Source organism: Panthera onca, chromosome A1 (assembly GCF_046562875.1).
Source record: "Panthera onca isolate mPanOnc1 chromosome A1, mPanOnc1 haplotype 2, whole genome shotgun sequence".
In the NCBI taxonomy this organism is placed as follows: domain Eukaryota; kingdom Metazoa; phylum Chordata; class Mammalia; order Carnivora; family Felidae; genus Panthera; species Panthera onca.
In genome coordinates this window covers 42,579,703-42,601,752 of record NC_138339.1, presented here as the reverse complement: position 1 = coordinate 42,601,752, position 22,050 = coordinate 42,579,703, and the positions used below count along the sequence as shown (strand labels likewise).

The 22,050-nt window shown below is 45.1% G+C and overlaps 1 protein-coding gene across 4 annotated transcripts in view; it reads left to right on the top strand.

The window, feature by feature from the left end:
• Window positions 1-22,050, top strand: part of PDE6A (phosphodiesterase 6A) — a 63,636-nt gene that overhangs the window by 21,195 nt on the left and 20,391 nt on the right. For 3 of the 4 annotated variants that reach the window (XM_060634675.3, XM_060634679.3, XM_060634678.3), the window contains exons 6-16: window positions 332-396; window positions 7,582-7,648; window positions 10,322-10,373; window positions 13,845-13,990; window positions 14,490-14,633; window positions 16,276-16,341; window positions 16,555-16,701; window positions 17,975-18,082; window positions 19,749-19,858; window positions 21,338-21,425; window positions 21,609-21,709. In XM_060634675.3, coding sequence (XP_060490658.3) covers window positions 332-396; window positions 7,582-7,648; window positions 10,322-10,373; window positions 13,845-13,990; window positions 14,490-14,633; window positions 16,276-16,341; window positions 16,555-16,701; window positions 17,975-18,082; window positions 19,749-19,858; window positions 21,338-21,425; window positions 21,609-21,709 — 1,094 coding nt within the window. The remainder of the gene's footprint in view (window positions 1-331; window positions 397-7,581; window positions 7,649-10,321; window positions 10,374-13,844; window positions 13,991-14,489; window positions 14,634-16,275; window positions 16,342-16,554; window positions 16,702-17,974; window positions 18,083-19,748; window positions 19,859-21,337; window positions 21,426-21,608; window positions 21,710-22,050) is intronic. The other variant, XM_060634676.3, reaches the window with a different exon arrangement.

Genomic DNA, 22,050 nt, shown 5'->3' with positions numbered 1-22,050 from the left:
TCTCCCTGGACTCCAGAAAGCAGTCTTTCACTCTTTGTCCTTGTACTTAACCCCCAGCTCCCTTTGGAACCGCTTCCTATCCCTCTTTCCCAGATCCCAGCCCCTGCCTGGCCACCCTGAACTGGTTCCAAGGTTAAGCATGCTGAATCATGAGTCAGCTGAGGACAGTGAGCTCAGGGGCAGCTGGGCTACGCCCTTAGAGGGCCAGGCTGGTGTTTCTAGAAAACCACAGGGCATATGGTTGAAAACAAGCCTTGTCTCATGGACACACTCAAGCTGAAGTTTTGTCTCTGGCTGTCAAGTTATATATTTCTTTATCTCTTTTGCCTAGGAAATCAACTTTTACAAGGTCATTGACTACATCCTGCATGGCAAAGAAGACATCAAAGTAATCCCGTAAGTTTCTTCAAAACATATAGAATTGTAGGCACATTATCAATATCTATAGATACTCATTCCAAGACCAACACTAAAGCAAACCCAAGAAGGCCACGCACTTGGTTAGAGACAGGTAGAACAGTAAGGAGACGGTGTGGAAGAGTTGAAAGACCACACAGGTTGGGAAAAGAGGCTGGATTTTGAATCAGCTTCTGGTAGTTCCAGTCCCAGGCGTCAGTTCTCCATCTACAGAATGCGACCGTGGGATCTGGTCAGAGATTTCCAGTGGTTTTCTGTGGAGGCACATCTGCGGCCCATACAGGAGGGTGAGGCAAAGGCAAGAAGCTGGTAAGGAAAGCAACTCAGTCCCCAAGGAAAGTTTATTCTCTATTGTCCTCTCTTGCCTGGCCTTGGAGGATAATGGATAATGAGAAGGAAAGAACTCCCAGAGGGCAATGCCTTCACCTCCCTGTAAGTGGTAAGGACTCAAAGGCCGTTTTAAGATTCTAACAGTCAAGAACCTTAAAAAGGTAAAAGCTTGTACTTTTTTGGTCAGTAGTTCACTACCAAAACTTAGCTGCCTTGTTATCCATTTGAGTCCTCTCTGTGTGCTAAGAGGCACGACCCACAGTTCTGTCTTGAAACCGGCTCACTTTCTCACTGAATGGCAGACATCTTCGGTCAAAATCAGACCCTGTGGGATTTACCGTAGGTCACCTTAACCCTTAAACAAGTGGGTGCAAAAGGTCACAATGGAGTCCATCCTGGTCGCTAGGTTGAATTATAATAATCCTGTCACTCAGATAACCCAGTTCTTGGGTTTACCTTTGACTGGTTGGGGATGAGACACTGCTTCAAGGTCTTGAGTTTCTGGGTTTTCTCTGCTCATTCCTGTTTGCGTAAAAACTGATTGTTTCCTAAGCTTATCCCTTTCTTTTGCTGTTGTTGTCTCAACCTTATCAAATGCGTACTCTTTTTTTTTTAAGTTTATTTATTTATTTTGAGAGAGGCAGAGATAGCATAAATGGCAGAGAGAGAAGGAGTCAGAGAACCCCAAGCAGGTTCCGCACTGTGAGAGAACTGTCAGCGTGGAGTCCCACACATGGCTTGAATTCATGAGACCATGAGATCATGACCCGAGCCGAAACCAAGAGTTGGATGCTTAACTGACTGAGCCACCCAGGTGCCCCTCAAATGCATACTCTTCAACCACTCTGTATTCTGACTCCTTTTCTAGAGGTATAAGTTTATTAAACTCATTATCTGTGTTATAAGTTACCATAGGTCATAGTCTTCCCCCCGTGTTGTACCAGTGTTCATCAAGCATCATATCCTTCTAGCTTTTGAAAACATTCACTTTGCTACCTTCCACCCAGTACCTAAGCTAAGTCACATATTTTAGGTTCTTTGTTATGGCAGCACCCTGTTTCTGATAACAATTTTTGTATCAAGATAGGCCAGGCTATGTTATGGTAACAAAACCTTAAGACCTTAGTTGTATAAACAGTAAAAATTTGTTTATCATCCCACTACATGTAAATTGAGGTTGGTGGGTGTGAGGTTGGTTGGTGGAGTATCATGCATGGATTGTAGTCGGGCAGGGACCACAGCTGATAGAGCAGCCACCATTTTGAACCTTGGGAGGTTGACTAACTTGCCAGAAGGAAGCTAGAACAGGACAAAACAGATACTAACTCTTAAACATCCCTTTGGAAGTGGCCCTCTTCACTTCTTTCACATTTCATTGGCCAAAGCTAGCGTATGGCTGCACCTAACTTCAAGCAGACAGAGAATGCAACCCTCTTGTGTGCCCAGGAGTGAGAGCCAGAATACTTGCAAATATCCTGACTACCAAAGTATGTGCCATCTAAACTAAGAGAGGGGAAAACTGAATAGTAAGTGAATGGCTAATCAAACCAAAAGAAGACAAAGTAAGGTTTAGAAAGAACATAGAACAGGTGGAAAAAAAGTAAAAAGTTCACATTAAGATAATATTTAAATCAAAATATACCAATAATTACTTTAAATATAAGTCAGTTAAATGTCCCAGTTGAATGACAAAGATTGCCAACCTGGATAAGAGAGAAATCTATCATATTTCATTGGTTCTAAGATGTATAGTTTTCTACTTTTTGACATTTCTGAAACAGAATCAATGACACTGTATAATTGCTATCAGCCGGATGGCAGTCATGATGTAGTTGTTATTGACTGTCTATGCATGAACTTGGCCATGACCATTCATATTGCTGGGACTTCAGCTGAGTTATGTGCACTGTTGGTTTTACCCATATTGAATTTAATTGCCATATAAAGTAACTAAAAGAGAGTATATACTATAACACAGCACTGAAACAAAAAGTTGTTTTGAATGGCACAAAAAGATAAGAAAAGGTGTGGAATATAAAAATCTGTTTCTAAATTCTAAAAGAGGGGCGCCTGGGTGGCTCAGTCGGTTAAGCATCCAACTTTGTCTCAGGTCATGATCTCACAGTTCATGAGTTCGAGCCCCACATCGGGCTGTCTACTGTCAGCCCAGAGCCCACTTCAGATCCTCTGTCCCCCTCGCTCTCTGCCCCTCCCCCTACTCAACTAGAAGCTAGAAGGCCAAAGGCCCTGTGTAGTCCAGAGGTGGCACAGGAGGAGCAGGTTTGAGAGGGGGCTGGAGGGGCAGACAGAAGCTGTCTATCACAACAATGAAATGTGAAAAGAAGTGAAGGGGGCCACTTCCAAAGGGATGTTTAAGAGTTAGTATCTTGTCTTTTCTCTCTCTCTCTCTTTCTCTCAAAAATAAATAAACACTAAAAATAAATAAATTAATGAATTCTAAAAGAGGTCTGTTGATATTAATAAAGTAATAATTACAAGTTCAAACTGCATTATGTTTCAGATTAAGTGGCAGCATTTTACCTTTCTCAGTTTCCATGTAAGATATGGTCTGTCAAGGAACGTTTGGCTTTCTAGATATGAAGAAATACTATATATCCTGTTTATAAGAGATCTACCTAAAAGATAAGAATACTGAGAGGTTGACAGTAAAAGAATGAAAAAAATATATACCATGCAAATGCTAATAGAAAAAGCTGATATAACTCTATTAATATCAGGTAAAATTAGACATTATGACAAAGAGCATAAGTAGAGATATAGGTAGTCACTTCTTAATGATAAAGGGGTTAATTCATCTGGTTATTACAGGAAGATATTATAATTCTTAATTTGTATACACTTAATAACACAGCCTCAAAAAAAAAAAAAAAGCAAAGCTGACAGAAATATAAGAATGTATAGACAAATCCATGTTTGCTAATTGATAGGAGGATCAGACTAAAACAGATATAGAATATTCAAATAACATAATTAAACTTAATCTAATGGATCTGTCTATCTATCTATCTATCTATCTATCTATCTATCTATAGATAGAGAGAGAGAGAGAGAACAAACATGGCACCCCATCCCCCAAATTATAGGATACTTATTCTTTTCAAGCATACATGTGACATTTACAATAACTGGTGATATAATGGGCCACAAAGTAAACTTCATGTATTTCAAAAGATTGAAATAATATATGGAATGTCCCCTGGTCACAATAAAGATATTCTAGAATCCAATAACAAAAAGCTAATTAGAATAATCTTCATATGCAACTAGGGAAGCTAGAAATACCCTTCTGAAAAGAAGGAATCACTTGCAAATAACTCATGGGTAAAAGAATAAATCAGTGGAAATTAGTATAACTTCTGAACTGAAAAACAACAAAGACGCTACACACCAAAACCTATGTGATGCAATGAAATCATGCTTAAAGGAAAATTTACAGCTTTAAGTATACATGTTAGAAAAGAACAAAAGCTGAAAAAGTAATGAATTATGTAGCCACCTGTATAGGTCAGCGTCCCAACAAATAGTAGGTGTCACGTTCAAATTAGGATAATTCCAAGGAGGGCTTATTTACAAAGGGGCAATTACAGGGGTGCGGGTGCAATGAAGAAAACCACAAGAGAATGTACTAGTAGTGATGTTTTTACAAGCACTCCTGGCCCCATAAAGAGTTTTCTAGAACTTGGACAAAGAAGGGGTCCTGTAGAACAGACCACCTTGAGAGAAGCATTGCCCTTTAGTCAAGGAACAGAGCAAGCCCAAAGCAACCTTGCCAGTGGGGGCCCAGGGAAATAAATAATCTGACCTCACTGTTCTATCTTCCTCTAGTCTTTGGTCAGGTCTCCCCACTGGGCCAAACTCAACTAGAAGCTAGAAGGCCAAAGGCCCTATGTAGTCCAGAGGTGGCACAGGAGGAGCAGGTTTGAGAGGGGGCTGGAGGGGCAGACAGAAGCCGTCTATCAAAACATCTCAAGAAATTAACAACAAACCCAAAGAATAAAGATAAGCCCAGAAATTAATAAAATATAAAAAGATAAATAATGAACAAATGCCAAAAGTTGGTTCCTTGAACAGATTCATGTGACTGACAAATTTCTGGCAAGACTGAACAAGAAAAATAGAGAGAACATCAAATGAGTTGTGTCAGAAATTAAACTGAGAATAACCACAGTAACACAAACATTAAAAAGACAAGAGGATAATTTGCCAAAAATACTTTAAATTTTGGGGCGCCTGGGTGGCGCAGTCGGTTAAGCGTCCGACTTCAGCCAGGTCACGATCTCGCGGTCTGTGAGTTCGAGCCCCGCGTCAGGCTCTGGGCTGATGGCTCGGAGCCTGGAGCCTGTTTCCGATTCTGTGTCTCCCTCTCTCTCTGCCCCTCCCCCGTTCATGGTATGTCTCTCTCTGTCCCAAAAATAAATAAAAAACGTTGAAAAAAAAAAATTTAAAAAAAAAAAAAAAAAAAAAAAAAAGGAAAACCTACTAAATGCAAATCAAGAAGAAATAGAAAGCCATAATAGTCTTAGAGCAGTAAAATAAATCAAAACCTTCCCACAAAGACACTCCAGGCTCAGATGCCTTCAGGGGTGAGTTCTACAAAATATTTAAGGAAGAAATAATGCAATCCTCATGCAAATCATCCAGAAGAATAGAAAAAGAAGTGGGTGATATAAGCTTGACAACAAAACCCAGCAAGGGCTACGTAAAAAAGGAATATTCAGATTAAGCTCACTTGTGGACATAGATGCAAATATCCTAAACGAATTTTAGCAACCAAGGAATGAATAAGCCACAGGGATAAAAGGTACAGCATGGGGAATATAGTTAATGGTATTGCAATAGTGCTGTAGACAGATGATACACTTGTGGTAAGTGGGGTATAACGTATAAAGTTGTCAAACCACTCTGCTGTATGCCTGAAACTAATGGAATCTTGTGTGTTGGCTACACTTCGATAAAAAAATAATTACTTTTTAAAATTTTAAGCAAATAATAACTACAAGGGATTCTATATCATGACCCAATTGGGTTTAACCCAGGAAGGCAGGGTTGGTTTTTAACATTCGAAACATCCATCAATACAGGTGGCTACCTTAAGAGAAACATGATATAATTATCTCCATAGAGAACTTCTTGGCTTTCTAAAGAGAATTAAAACAAATTTTTTTTTAAGTTTTATTTATTTATTTTGAGAGAAAGGGAGAGAGAGCATGTGTGTGTGTGAGCAGGGGAGGGGCAGAGACAGAGGAAGAGAGAGAATCCCAAGCAGGCTCCACACTGTCAGCGCAGATCCCAACGCGGGGCTCTATCTCACGAACCATGATATCATGACCTGAGCTGAAACCAAGAGTTGGGCACTCAACCAACTGAGCCCCCCAGCCGCCCCCCACCCTCACCCTGCAAAGAGAATTTTTTTTTAATGTTTGAAAATACTAAGTATCAACAGAGACATGGAAGAAAGGAAAAGTCTAATAAACTGCTGTATCCTCTAGAGTATACTCTGTTGTACTAGAAACAACCACTTCTGAAAAGTTTGGCTTTATCTAGCAAACTTGAAGACATGCACATCTTATAACTCAGTATTTCTATCTCCTAGGTACACAACATACAGAACCGAGAGCAGATATACATCAGACTGTTCATACATCATTGTTCACATTAACCCTAAGCGGAGGGAAAGTGCCATCCGTCATTGAATGGATACTTGGTGCTATCGTTTTACAAGAAAAAAACTGTAGTCAGTAAAACAAATGGATTACAGCGACATGAAAAAGAGACCAAATGAAATAATAGACCCCGTAGGATTCCAGCCACATGAAACTGAAAAACAGGCAGAATTAAACTAGAGGTTACTAGAAAGCATACTTAGGTAGTAAAACTCTACAGAAAAGCAAGAGTGTAACTAATCATGTCAGAACAATGGTTACCTTTGGAGTCAGGGAGAGGGCTGCCATTGGCAGGGACAGGTCAGGGACTTCCAAGGTGCTGACAAGGTTGTTCTTGACCTGGGTGTGGTTTTATGGATGTTCACTTCAGAATGATTCATGAAGATTTTAATGTGTTTCTCCATGTTTGTATTTTTTTCTCACAACAAACAAGCATAATCTTACAATAAATAAAAGATAATAATACTGGGGCCCCTGGGTGGCTCGGTCGGTTGAGCATCCGACTTCCCCTCAGGTCGTGATCTCACGGTTCTTGAGTTTGACCCCACGTTGGGCTCTGTGCTGACAGCTTGGAGCCTGGAACCTGCTTCAGATCCTGTGTCTCCCTCTCTCTCTGCCCCACCCCTGCTTACACTCTGTCTCTCAAAAATGAATAAATGTTAAAAAAAGTTTTTAAAAAGATAATAATATCAAAAATAGTAATATTATCGTGAGGGATAAATCAGTATGTAAAGCACCCAGCTTAGTGCTTGGTACATGGTAGGAGTTCACCATAGATGTGTTTCCTCTCTCTCTCTCTCTCTCTCTCTCGATGGTATTAAGCTACCTCTCTCTGTATAAGTATTAATGGAAATGATGGGCTTCTTTTTGCTCAGCAGTCAATAACAATATGCTGAATGAATCTTGTCCTTTTTCTTGGATCGTCAAACTCAGCATGCACTTATAAAATGTTGTATTCATCAGGCTTTTTTCCATGTCTAAATTTGAATAGTAAGATGCTTAGATAAGATTTGGGGGTCATTGAGGCGTAGTGAATGTAAGCAGGGACTGGGACCCCCCAAGAGAATAGAGGGGGGACAAGACCCAGATTCAAGGGTTTAGTCCAACTGTCCCTATATCAAAAGTTACCAGTTGTCTTTGGCCTTTACAGGAACCCACCTCCTGATCATTGGGCTTTAGTAAGCGGTCTCCCCACTTATGTTGCCCAGAATGGCCTGGTAAGTAATGCACCTTTGAAGGGGGAGGGTCTTGAATCATTGGAAGTGTAAAAGGATTTCAGATCGAGAGAGTAGGAAACACGGCGGGAAGTGAGTCTCTAAAAGCCTGAGTCTCATTCCTCAGTTCGCTTGACCCTTGGTGCACATCACCCCATATTTGAGCCCGGTCACCCCTCTTTAGCCTTCCCCAGGCACACGCTACACAACGCTGCTCCTGTAGCGAGAAGTTTACTTGTTGAACATTTTCAATGTACCAGGCACTGCAATTGGCTCTGGGGATGGAAAGACAGATGCACCAGATACAGTTTCTGTTCTGAAGCTCGTAATCAACTGGGGAGATATTTTAAACAGATTCTTCTACTCCAGTGTGATAAGGGCACAATAGAGATATACCAGAAGCACAGGGTAGGGGGCGTCTAAACCAGCCTTTTCTTCCTAGAGTGTCGGTCTGAGTTGAGTTTTAAAATAAATAGGTCTTAGGCAGATAAGAGCAGGAAAGGGGATTCAGGTGGAGGCAGTGACGTGAGCAAACACGGGCCTGGAGGTTTGAACAGCAAGGTGTATGCAGTTGAGTGTGGCTGGAGTATTAGGTTTGAGATAGGAAGGCTTCAACAGATGAGCCTCGTGAGGGAAAGAAGAGCCAGACAGCAGTGGCCTTGGATGCCAGGTCACGGGATGGGACTTCAACCTATAGGCACTGAGTTTTTAAGCAAGAGATTGACACGGTCAATTTCCATTTTAAAAAGATAACTCTGAGAGCTCCATGGAAGAGAGATCTGAAGATACTAAGAGGCAGAGCAAAAAGCACATCCTTACAAGCAAGAGAAGACGGGCATCTCAAGAAAGGCACAGGCAGCGAGGAGTGCTCTCGTTAGCAGCAATAGCCAGTGAGGGCCTACGAGCCGCGCAGTAAATAAATTTGCTCATTCAATACGCACGCAGGTCTGACAGAGACAAGATGAAGAGAGGGAGACCAGGGCCCAGATCTAATATCAGGAGGGTAAAGTTGGCAGGACTTCGTGATCATGGGCAGAGAGGGAGAGAGAGAGAAGGGTCAGGGCTAATCTCAGGCTTCTGGACTGGATAAGCAGTGCTGACCAGAGGGTTGGATGCGAGGTGATAAGGTCAGTTTCAGACAAGATGACACGGAGACGTTTTTAGGCAGCAAATGTCCAGTGGGCAGCTGAAGAGATGACTCTGAAGCTGTGGAGAGGGAGGAGAGTTGGAGACAGGGGACTTGAAAGACATCAGGACCAGATGGTTCTGGAAACCATGTGTGTGGATGAAGTCACCAGGGAGAGTGAGAGGGACCTGGGGCGGGATGCTGTTGGGTGCCAGCATTTAAAGACTAAAGAGGAGCGTGTGAAGGCTAGAAGGAGGGTTCGGAGGTATCTGGAGACCCAGGCGGGAGTAGGTGTCATGGAAACCGAGGAAGTAAAGCGATTCAACAAGGAGAGAGACGGCCAAGCAGCAAAAGCGATCTAGTGAGATAAGAACTGAAAACCCTATCGAGTTTGGCAATTAGGTCACTGGCGGCCCTGATGAGAGTGGGTTTGGTGGTGAGGCAGAGGTGGAAGCTGGCATGGGGTCTGCGGAGGGGTGGATGGATGATAAGCAGGTAGAGAATCACAAAAGAAAAGAAGAGAAAAAAGCCTGGGTGGGTTGCTACTGGGACCATGTTTGGGTGAAGAGAGATTTCACGTTCAAGGATGGGAGAGACTCAAGCAAGCTCATGGCTAAGGGAAGGAGCCCTCAGAGAGGTCAGGGGTCAGGGGAGAACAATGGCAACTGATGGAAATGGTCCAAAGAGAGGCCAGAGGGATGCGGCAATAGGTAAGCAGCTCTTGAACAGGAGCAGAGACAGACAGCTCACCCTCTGAGACCACATGATGGTCATGGCCAATGGGACAGGCAGGGTCACTTCAAATCCTTTGGGTGCCTTTTTGAGAACTTGGAAAACGCATGCCTTCTCAGTGGGTGCAAAGAGAAAGACTAGGGGCGTCTCTCTGCAAGTCAAGAACAAGCTGGAGTTTAACTCCCAGGCAGCCCTTCTGTGGTGGGCTTTTGTGCAGTGTGCACACCATGCAACTGTATACAGTGGCCCCAAGGGCAGGGCTCTGGAGGGGTGAGGTACGTCCCATCCATATGGTAGGGTTAACTAGTTCAATTTTCAGGAGACGAATGTGGCAATATAAAACCAGAGCTACAACACTTTTATTTCTCATTCTACTTTGGGGTTTATGACCCCAGAAAAAAACTCTTTCCTTAACAAAACAAACAATACCAAACCCAAATGTAACGGACTGAAAGATGCTTAGAGTAGCATTACTTATATTAATAGTAACAAAAACGGGATACCACCCAAACATTCAGCAAAAGGGGGACAAGCAAATGAGCTACTCTGCAGCTGTTAACAATGACAAATTGTAGCCTTAATTTCTTTCAAAGCTTAGAAATGACTGAGGAAGCAAATGGCAAGAACTAATGTTGGTCCAGGTAGCTTTTCTGTCCAATAACCTCAGTTAATCATTCAAAGCCATCTTGAACATGTGTACCTAATGAAAAGAATGTGAACGCCTTGGGCAAGGACATAGCATTTCTGAAAGCAGGGCTTCACTAGGTATTGCTATCGCGACTAATCACAGCTCTATTATTCCTCCTCGTGGCTTTTAGATTTGCAACATCATGAATGCGCCTGCGGAGGACTTTTTCGAATTCCAGGCAAGTCATTTTTTGTTTGATCTCTTAGTCATATGATGTTTTTCCCCCCAAGAGGAGTAGAATACATTAAAATCCGTCTATTTATTGGGAGGCAGTCTCGATAAAGTGAAAATGTGGATGGAAAAAAGTCATGTGCCCATGGAAGTGGGGAGAGAGCTAGTTTGGTAAATTCCAAGGTCCCGTTTGGTTTTAATGTTCACACCCTTTGCTTTCTGGCCTCAGGACCTTTGTTTATGGTGTTCCCCTACCCCCCAACTATCGTGTCCTGCCCAAATCCTCTCTGCCCTTCAATACAACCTCAAACGCTATGAAACTCCCATGGAGTTTTATTCTGTTTCTTCTGTTTCATTTCTGTCTCCTTGGGCTTTTCACGGAACGTTGTTTAACACTCCATTTGATTTTGCCCGTCTTTTCTACGAATGTTTATGAAGGGCACCCTCTGTGCCAGGAATTGACACAGTGCTACACTGGCTGCCATAGTGGACCAGGCAGACATGGTCATTATCTCAAGAGGGCTCATGATTATATGGGGAGAAAGGCCATGGAGTGCTGGTCACAGGACAGAGGGACAGAGGAAGGGATCTCTCTGGAGACCTGACTTAATCTGGAATTAATCAAGGAATAATAATTGAGAAATTATGTTTGGGCAGCAAAGAAAGGGGAGAAGACTGCAGGAGGGAGAGGGCTTGTTGGAAGGACCTACAGTAGACCAATGGATTTGAGTCAGAGGCAGATCAGAAAGTGCCAAGAGGGGGCGCCTGGGTGGCTCAGTCGGTTGAGTGTCCGACTTCGGCTCAGGTCACGATCTCGCGGTCCGTGAGTTCGAGCCCCGCGTCAGGCTCTGGGCTGATGGCTCAGAGCCTGGAGCCTGCTTCCGATTCTGTGTCTCCCTCTCTCTCTCTGCCCCTCCCCCGTTCATGCTCTGTCTCTCTCTGTCTCAAAAATAAATAAATGTTAAAAAAAAAATTAAAAAAAAAAAAAGAAAGTGCCAAGAGGAGATTCTAGAGAAGTAGACTAAGGCCAGATGACACATGGCCTGGAAAACCATGCCGGGGAGTTCTCTCCTACTATATTTCCCTTCCTTATCTTTTATTACCCTTCCTTGATTTCAGATTAACTCTCCTCAGCAAAATATCAGCTTCCTTTGGCCAATGGTTGGGCCTTATCTTTCTTGATATTTCCAGCTCCTGTAAATATTTGTTGACGTTAGCACACTCGATATAAGAAAAACAAATCATTAGCAATCAGGAACTAAGAAGAAAATAAAAATGTCTCTTAGAAAAATTCATGAATTATTTTTTTACTCCTTGAAGAGCATGTTGAAAGAGCTTCGTGAGACTATCCTTCCAAAGCTAAAGTTGCACATCTTGGTTTAGGGTTTTGACTGTGACCATGGGACAAGCCCAAACTGTTGTCACGTGTTGCTAACCTGATGATATCCGTACAGAACTTGGTCTCTACTCAATTAATTGCACGTACCCACATGAAAAAATAAAATCTGATCTCAACTTTAGATTCTAGTCTTCTTCCTCCAACTCATTCTCTACAAAGTAGTTTGAGTAGTTTTGGAAACATGGGTTGCATCAAGTACCTTCTCTGCTTAAGAAATTTTAATGTTTTCTCATTTCACTTTTAATAATAAGCTGTCTCCTTATCATGGCCTTCAGAAGGAAGAACTTCCCCAAAGGTTAAGTAGAGAGCCGGGGGGGGGGGGGGGGGTGGGGGTGGGGAGGCAGACCTAGAACTCATGTTTCCTGACCAATAGCCCCTTGCTCTTTGGGCCGTAATCTGCACCCCTTGGGAGTCATTTTTTCACCAGGTGCTGACTTCCAGCGTTACTGAAATCATCACCACTGTCGTTGTTGTCGTGGTCATTGTCCTCGTCATCATCTCACCACCTTAAGAATCTTGGAACTTTCTGGGGCCCCTGGGTGGCTCAGTCAGTTAAGCGTCCGACTTCGGCTCAGGCCATGATTTTGCGGATCATGAGTTCGAGCCCTGCGTGGGGCTCTGTGCTGACAGCTCAGAGCCTGGAACCTGCTTTGGGTTCTGTGTGTCTCTCTCTCTTTGCTCCTTGCCTCCTTGTGCTCTGTCTCTGTCTCTGTCTCTCTCTCTCAAAAATAAATAAACATTACAATAAAAAAAGAATCTTGGAACTTTCAAACTAGAAGACTCTCCAAGTACAGGAAGCCTTCCTTGATTTCCTTCCCTTCTCTGGTTCCCCCAGTATCATAACAAACTCCCCACGTGTAGTGCAGTTGCCCCTTGACCTTCTAGATTACAAGCAACCTGAGGACAACCTTTGTGCCTTATTCGCCTTGTTTTATTTTCAGCTTCTAGGTCAGTTTCTTGCACGTTATAAAATGTCTGATATTTTATGAATTGGCAGAAAAAGAGTCTAGAAATTACCTCGTCCAGTCGTCCTCTTGTTATAAATGATGAAAATGAGGCTCTGACAGATGGAAAATGACTCACAAAGGGCACCTTGAGATTAAGCAAGAAATTTCACCTCCGTTTTCTCGTATGTTCCGCGAGGCACATATTCTTGCTACCGTCCCCATCTACAGATGAGGAAACTGAGACCCACCGAGATAAAATGACATGCCAAGAGTAACAGAAAGTCACGTCAAGAGTCAAGAGTCAAGAGCTAAACAAACAAACAAAGCCTTTAATTGTGGCGTTGTTAAGCACATTCCGGCACTTGGTGGCTTGAGAGAGAGAGAAAGAGAGAGAGAGAGAGAGAGAGAGAGAGACTGTATCTGCGAATAATCAGAAGCAGGTGAAACACTCTAGACGACTTTAATCTGTTGCCAAAATAGACAGGTGAAAAACAAAGCACCGAGAGGAGCCAAAGGTTTTGTTTACACAGCTACAATCTGATTCGATAAGCTTGTTGCCCACCTACCCGCAGAGTCCCTAGCTGTTTTGCAGTTTTCATTTTGTACGTATTACATGGAAAGCACAGGCACTTTTTAAATATACCTAAATAGCCTGTGCGGCAGAAAGTCTGAAAGTTGTGATGCCCAGAGTCACGTGAACTACATTGCCTGTTTAAACACATCTGAACCCCTTTGATTATCTTTAGTTTCCTCTCTTTTGCACATGTTGTTGATAATGAGCAGACCGAATTATTGTTCCCTTGTCCTTTTCTGACTGCTACTTCTTTTTCTTTAAGTTTATTTATTTATTTTGAGAGAGACAGAGAAAGCGCTAGTGAGGGAGGGGCAGAGAGAGAGGGAGACAGAGAATCCCAAGCGGGCTCCACACCGTCAGCACAGAGCCTGATGCGGGGCTCGAACTCACGAAACCGTGAGACCGTGACCTGAGCTGAAACCAAGAGCCCGACGCTTAACCGACTGAACCACCGGGCGCCCCTCTGACCGCCATTTCTAGGCCCAGTTCTGTCCAGACTTCTGAATGAAAGGTCCTCCCGAGCAACAAATGTGTAACCCACTCTGGCTTCTCTTGCAGAAAGAGCCTCTGGATGAGTCCGGATGGATGATCAAGAATGTCCTTTCTATGCCAATTGTGAACAAGAAGGAAGAGATTGTTGGGGTGGCCACGTTTTACAATCGCAAAGATGGGAAACCCTTTGATGAGATGGATGAGACCCTCATGGAGGTATGGTTTGCAGGAGGCCTTTGCTGTGGGGTTTCCGAGGTGGCTTGTTGCAAGCGTGCTGGGGGACCCTCACCCCTTGTAGCCGCTCCCCCGACTCTGCCTCAACGTCTGCTTTCTTCGCCCTCACTTCCGCATTGCCCGTGTCGTCAGAGAAATCCACACTCCCCTTAAAACCACTTTGAATTAACAAACTTCACCTTTCAGCGTTTTTAGGATCACAGTCAAAATGAGAATACCTCCTGCCCCCACACAGGCCCAACACGTTCCCCTTGTGCGAAGGTATTAGGTGCTTGATGTGTGTTGGTGCTTTATTAGAAAGCGCGTTCTCGTCCATCGTTTTCTCTTATCCTCACAACATCTCTTTGAGGAGGGCAGCGCCCAGCTTATCGAACCCACCTCACAGCCGAGGAAATGGAACCTTCAAGCCTTGGCCTCAACTGCAGAGGCAGGATGAGGCCTGGGTGTTCTGCCTCTGACTCTGCTTTTTCCTTCCTTGCAGTCTTTGGCTCAGTTCCTGGGCTGGTCCGTCTTAAATCCTGACACCTATGAGTCAATGAACAAACTTGAAAACAGGAAGGACATTTTCCAGGACATGGTAAAATACCACGTGAAGTGTGACAACGAAGAGATCCAGACAATCCTGGTGGGTAAAGCTCTTCTATTGTTTCTGCTCTAGCAGCCACCGCATCCTGGAGATGTGGCCAGAGCAATACTAAAGCTCCATGAAGGCAGAGACAGGTAGGCTTGCCTTCCACAGGGATGCCCCTGGCCCCTCACGTCGGATGGATGGATGGATCCATGCATATCAGAAAGTCACACAAAATGGCTGCCCTGCGTGGCTTGGGGACAGCTGTCCCTCACGCATCACCTCAGTCGTAGGGCCAGATCTTGGCTTCACAGCTCTAGAAATTCCATTTTTCACTGTGCTGAGGGCTGATTTGGTAGGAGAGATAGAGTCGCCCAACCACAGCCTCTACTCTGAGAGGAATCTCTATCTGACAGCCCAGTGGACGATGGTCAGTTTCTCAGAGACTCCCTCTAGGGGGTTGACTCATGTAGAAACACAATCAGATCCCAGAGGAGTTGGGTGAGCAAAGAAGTATGACAGGAGTTGGAGGTTAGCAGGCACTCCTCACATAGTTTAACCACGTTGCAGTTTATGAGGCAATTTTACACTTATAATATTATTTGACGCTCACAATGGCCCACTAAGGTGGGCAGGGTAAGGGTTTCTATCCCCACTGTAGATATGAAGAAACTGAGGCCCCCAAGGGGGAAGTAACTTGTCCCCTAATCACCCAGGGGACATTAAATAGGTCTCACTCATTAAATAGGTCTCACTCAACCTTTGTCCAAATAATGAGCAAATTCTCTACCACTCTTATGAATGGACTGCCTTGTGAGGTAGTGAGCACCCTGTCAAGAGAGGCATCCAAGTAGAGGCTGGATGTGAATTTACCAGGGATGCTATAGAGGAGAGTCCTGTCTGGGGTAGGAAATTGGATGAGGCGCTTTCAAAGATACGTGGGAATTAGTGATTCATCATTACTGGGATTTTGTTCTGAAAAAGACCATGATCTTAGAAGTAAACTGAGTTAGCCAAATGGCAGTGGATAGGATGCCCAGCTAAGCTCCCAAGACCTTGCTTATAGACCTCACAAGTTGAAACAAGACAGGCCAATGTTTTCAGAAGTGATTTCTTAAGCTGGGAACCTATCACAACATCTTTGATAATTTCATCTCAATAACTGATACATTCAAAGGAGAAAACATCTAGTGTGGATGAATTGACTCACAATTCGCTTGTCTCAGTTCATGACTTCAGACAAGTGATGGGTATGTGGGCACTACGCAAGCATAGCTTCAGTGAACCAGTTAATCAGAAACAAGCAACTGGGTCCAGGTCCCCACCCCACCCCCCACCCCCACCCCCACTCCCACCCCCACCCGGCCTCCTCTGGCACGTGCATGGCGCAACAGGCCCAGGGAAGGAAGAAATTTGCCTTGAGTCACGCAGCCAGAAGAAAAGCCAGAACCATGAACAAGACCTTCTGACTCCAAGTCAGTAATAATAACAAGAATATCAGCAACAACATCATTTAATTCTAGTGCTTACGATGTGCCTAGTAGCACTGCACCAAATGACTTACATGCATGATTTAGTTTAGTTGCATGCTTTGTGTATGAATTGGAGGAAAGGGAATGGAAATGGAAAGCGGAGGGATATGGAGACCCCAGATATAGCAACTGATTTTTTTTTCTCTCTCTATTTTGGGCCCCGGCAGAAAACCAGAGAGGTGTACGGGAAGGAGCCATGGGAATGTGAGGAAGAGGAACTCGCTGAGATCCTGGTGAGCAGGGCAGGGCAGCGCTGGCCCTCGCGTGTGACTCTTGCAGGGTGCGCCCTGAGCATGCGCGTGGTGGGGGGCTGTCTCTGCAAAGCAGGACCCTTGTCACTCTGCTCTGATCCTCCCGGCAGACGCAGGATGGGGACGGGGCTGGGTGGGGGAGAGACCCAGGAACGCTTCATGTGCTCCAACCACTTGCCTCTGTTCCTTACCCAGCAAGGAGAGCTGCCAGATGCGGAGAAATATGAAATTAATAAATTCCACTTCAGCGACTTGCCCCTGACAGAGCTGGAGCTAGTGAAATGTGGGATACAGATGTACTATGAGCTCAAAGTGGTAGATAAATTTCACATTCCTCAGGAGGTAAGGTCGAAATAAACCTCTCTGATTTCCTTTTTTCTTTTCTTGCTTGCTTTTTTTTTTTCTTTAACTCAATCTGTAAAGCCTCAAAAACAGTGCGCCCTCAGCTTGTAGGATTTAACGCATTAGTCATGTTGCACAGATGAGTCATGTATCAGAAAAGAGACCTACAGTTCCTCTGAACTGTGGTGTTTTGGGGGCATCGCTTCTTGAGGTGGGTTGTAAGGCACTGAGTTCTGAGGCTGTGAATCAATGGCTACTTATAATCAAACAAAGGTGGGAAAGGCGGGTCAAACCAGTTCAAACAGAACTCTTCCCCTGCAGGATTCCTTTCAGTGTGCTGGGAATCTAGGTGGTTGGGGGAGGGACAGTGAAGGTGGGGCTGGGGTGTGTTCCCTGCAGAATTTCCCGGATTTGTTTGATTAAAACAGTGGTTCTCAAAGTGCTGCCCCAAACCGCATCGGCACCACCTGAGAATGTATCAGCGCCAATTCTCTCTCTCTCTCTCTTTTTTTTTTAATGTTTATTTATTAATGAGAGAGAGAGAGAGCACAAGCAGGGGAGGAGCAGAGAGGGAGAGAGGGAGGGAGACACAGAATCCGAAGCAGGCTCCAGGCTGAGCTGTCAGCACAGAGCCCAACACGGGGCTTGAACTCACGAACCGTGAGATGGTGACCTGAGCAGAAGTTGGAAGCTTAACCGTACTGAGCCATCCAGGGGCCCCAGTAGCACAAATTCTTACACACATACGCACACACACACTATCTCCCAGTTCTAATGAACCAGAAATTGTGTGTTTTAACAAGTCTTCTGGGTGATTCTGATGGGCACTCAAGTTGGAGACCTACTGATTTAGAGACTCCTTTTGTTTTCCTCTCGGGTAAAGCTCCTGACAGCATCTCCCAGGACAGTAGCTCTCCCGGGGCACAGTTTGGGAAACATTGATGAAGGTTAACTAGTGGAGTAAGTGGAGTGACTTACATCTACCTGGTTTCATAACGACATCCATTTTCCTAGGATTTAGCAGCTTGCAAAGTGCTCTCATGGCAGGACTGCAGCTATTGCTGGCCCGCTCCTGTCCAGTGTGGGAGCTGGAGGACCTCCCTCAGGAGGCGGGGCCCCAGAACTCACTGCTGGAGGACCTCCCTCAGGAGGCGGGGCCTCAGACCTCACTGCTTGGGACCTCCCTCAGGAGGCGGGACCCCAGGCCTCACTGCTGGGGAGACTCCCTCAGGAGGCGAGGCTCCAGACCTCACTCTTGCGCATGTGTTCGCAGGCGCTGGTGCGATTCATGTACTCGCTGAGTAAGGGCTACCGCAGGATCACCTACCACAACTGGCGGCACGGCTTCAACGTGGGGCAGACCATGTTCTCCTTGCTGGTGGTACGGCGGCGGTAGGATGGCAGCAGGATGGTGGCAGCTGGGGCTCCCGTCACACCAGACGACCTCTGCACCTCCACCCGGCGGCCGCAGCATTGCTCTCGATTTGTTGCTTTTTAAAACTGATGCAAAAAGAGTACATGCTTAGCATCTATGAATTCCGAGCACAGAGAATCGTGTAAAATAAAAAGCGGAGGAAAGCTGCAGGCTAACCCCAACCCCAGTCCAGTTATTTAGAGAGAACCATGGCACAACTCTTTCCGCGTTTTCTTCTAGAAGCATCGAGATGTATTTTTACACAGACACACACACTCACACGCACACACGGTTTATTTTATTTACAGCCAATTGAATAATAATATCCTTTAAAATGCTTTTTTCATTTGAAAAAATATAAGCATATCAATCCCATTCTTCGTATGTTTAATGTGCTATTGCGGTAAAATATACATGACAGGAGACTTACCATTTAAACAACTTTTACGTGTACAGATCAGTCAGTGGTATTAACCACGTTCCCAGTGTTGTGCAAACATCACCACAATCCACCTCTAGAATTTTTCATCTTCCCAAACAGAAACTCTGTCCCCATGAAACCACCACTCCCTGTTCCCCACTCCCTGCCCCTGGTGACCTCTTTTCTCCTTTCTGTCTCTATAAATTTGACTACCCTAAGTACCTCAGGTAAGTAATCTCGTACAGTATTAGGCTTTTTGTGTCTGACTTCTTTCACCCAGCATAATGTTTTCGAGGCTTCTCCACGATAGAATTTTATGGCCGCATAGTATCCTATATTGTTCAGATATACCATAATTTCTGTGCCCAGCCCCCTATTGTTAGACACAGGGGTGGTCTTTGATCATTCACGGTTACAGACACTGCCCCAGCGTCCTTGGATGGACGTGCCTATGTGTACCTGTGTCAGCCGTTTTGGCTCAGACGGTTCAGAGATATTTCATGTAAAAGTGTGTCCCATTCAGATTATGATGCAAATCTCTGCCCTTGTCCAGCCCCACTCATCCGCATTTCTTCTCTCACGGCTGGAACGGTCAGGCCAGAGTAAGCACTGGGGCCTGGAGGCAGGGATTCTGGCCAGGCCACCGCAGAAGGTGACAGTGATACCACAGAGACTTGATTTATTTCTTAAAGTCACAGAGTCAGCATCACGTCTCGTGAGCTCTTCCCCACCCTTTAGTCTAACACCCAGCATAAACAAGAAGTATGTGAGGGAGGATTCTCCTGGGCTGTGCTTAAACTATAGACCGGTTTGGATGGTTTACTTTGCCAGTCCGGGCATGTTCAAAAACTGTCTGGATCCTAAAACCTGACAGTTGTGATTTCTCAACAACCATCTAGTCCAATGCCCTCCTCCTACAGTGTGCAGATTGGGATACTGAGGACCAGGGGGAGATGGGACCATGTAAGGTCATTCAGGAGTAAGGTGACCAGCCATCTTCACTTGCCTGGGACTGTTCCAGTTAGAGCATGGAAAGTCCCACATCCCAGAAAAACCCCTAGTCCCAGCCAAACATCTGGTCATGCTGTTGTGCCAGGGGGAGAGTGAAGGTTACGCCTGGGTTTCTAAGCACCAGGCCCTGGCCCTCACACCTGCTCTGCTCCCCACCCCTGCAAGGAAGCAGTGAGTGGCACCCTCTGATTACTCTTCCAGACGGGAAAGCTGAAGCGATACTTCACGGACTTAGAGGCCTTGGCCATGGTCACCGCTGCCTTCTGCCATGACATTGACCACAGAGGCACCAACAACCTCTACCAGATGAAGTGAGTTGGCCCTTACTGCCCGCCCCCTCTACCTCCCACTCCTGGGATTCATTACCCAGATCTGAAAGGCTCTCAGACAGACTGACTCACTGGCTAAGGGGGAGTCCCACAGTTCACAGCTTCCTTCTTCCTCCTGCCCTTCTTCCTCCTGCGTAAACTCCTGTGATAGACAGAATAATGACCCCTAAATATGTCCATGACCCAATGCCTGGATCCTGGGACTATGTTGCCTTGTGTTCAAAAGGGACTTCACAGGAGTGATTAAAGATCTTAAAATATAGGGGTTATCCTGGATTATCCCAGTGGGCCCCATGTAGTTAGAAAAGTCCTTGTAAGAGGGAGACAGAAGGTCAGAGAGAGAGAGGATGCTTCTCCTCAGAGAGGAGAAGGATGGGCCACAGCCAAGCAATATAGGTGGCCTCTACAATCTAGGAGGCAAGGGGAACAGGTTGTCCCCTACAGACTCCAGAAGGAAAGTAGCTCTGTGGATGCATCTTACTCTGAACTCCAGAGCTGTAAGATAATAGATCCTTATTGTTTGAAGCCAATAAATTTATAGTAATTTGTTATAGTGGTAATATATTAAACTCCCTCCCTCTCCTCCTTCCCCAGCTGCTGAACTCATTTAAGCCCAAATGTTACGAATATGAACTGATGCTGGTTCATTCATTCACTTTGTATTTTGTAATGCTCCTAGTGTGAGTGTGGTAGGCCCTAGGAGGTAGGCAAAGGAGGTACCATGGCAGCAAAACAGACCTAGCCCCTGTCCTCATCGAGCTTACACTCCAGACAGCCTCTGAAACGTGGTTCTTGAACCACGGCCTTGGCAGACCTTCACGACCACCGTGTAGGCTGGGTAGAGCAGGGACTAGTGTTATGCTCATATTATGGGTGGGGAAACAGAGGATCGGCCTGGGGCCCACAGCCTATAAATCATAAATAGACGCTAGAACAGTCCAATCTGAGGCTAGAGATTGTGTGTACATTTTACCTTGCGGGAAGCTAAGTACTGAGCTCAGTGCTTGCACTTAGTAAGCACTCAACAAATATTTAATGCATAAACACATTGCTTGTGGGAATTCAATGGCTTCCCCTAAAACTCCGAGTATCACATCTAGGACTTGGTGACCTTTAAAGTACGGCCCAGTGCCAATGTCATGGATGATTACAGGGAATCCATAAATCCCTGAAACTGCATGGGGTATTCTGTATGTTTGTGCTTTGGGGGCACACGCTATTCAACAGACCGTAACTGAAAGAGGCTCGGAATCAGTTGTGGGGAAAACTAAAGCCTGAGACTTAGGAGACCTGATGCGGTCTCGCTGTGTGACCAGCTCTTTCTCATTTCTGGCCTTCAGCCTCTCTGCCTGCAGAATTAGGAGGGGATGGGACTGGATGATGTGCTCAACCTCCTTCTTGGCCCTTCCGTGCTGATTCTGTGTGTGTGTGTGTCTCTCTCTCTCTTTCTCTCCCATTCAGATCCCAGAATCCACTGGCCAAGCTCCATGGGTCCTCCATCTTGGAAAGACACCACTTGGAGTTTGGCAAAACGTTGCTGAGAGATGAGGTAGGATGGGTGGGGGCCCTCTGCGTTGGCTGCCGTGAGCCCCCATTTCACAAGAAGCCTCCGTGTGGCCGAGCAGCACTCTTCCCATTGGCCTGGGCTGCCTCTCCAAACAGCTGGGGTCATCATCAGTAGTTGCGTGGCTGGCCCGCCAGCATCACATCTCTTCTATGATTTTCTCTTTAGAGCCTGAATATCTTTCAAAACCTCAATCGCAGGCAGCACGAGCATGCAATCCACATGATGGACATTGCAATCATCGCCACAGACCTTGCCCTGTATTTCAAGTTGGTATTTCTTTCCTTTTTAAGAACAAGAATAACAATAACAATGAACGTGATAATAACAAACACCGTAGTTCTAACTCATTTAACATGTACTGTGTGCCAGGCGCAACACTTGTGCTATGGAACATTAACTCTGAGTACATCCCCGGGAGTTCGGTGTTATGACCCCCGTTGTATCCACGGGACACCGAAATCTAGGGAAAGAGATTTGCTGAGTGAGATCAGGCAACAAATTGGTGACAGGGTCTGGGTTAGAACCTAGGTGTTGATTCTCGGGCCTTGGTTCGTTAAACCTTTTGTTGTTGTTGTAGTTAATTACGTTGCTTTAATAAGCCTCTGTC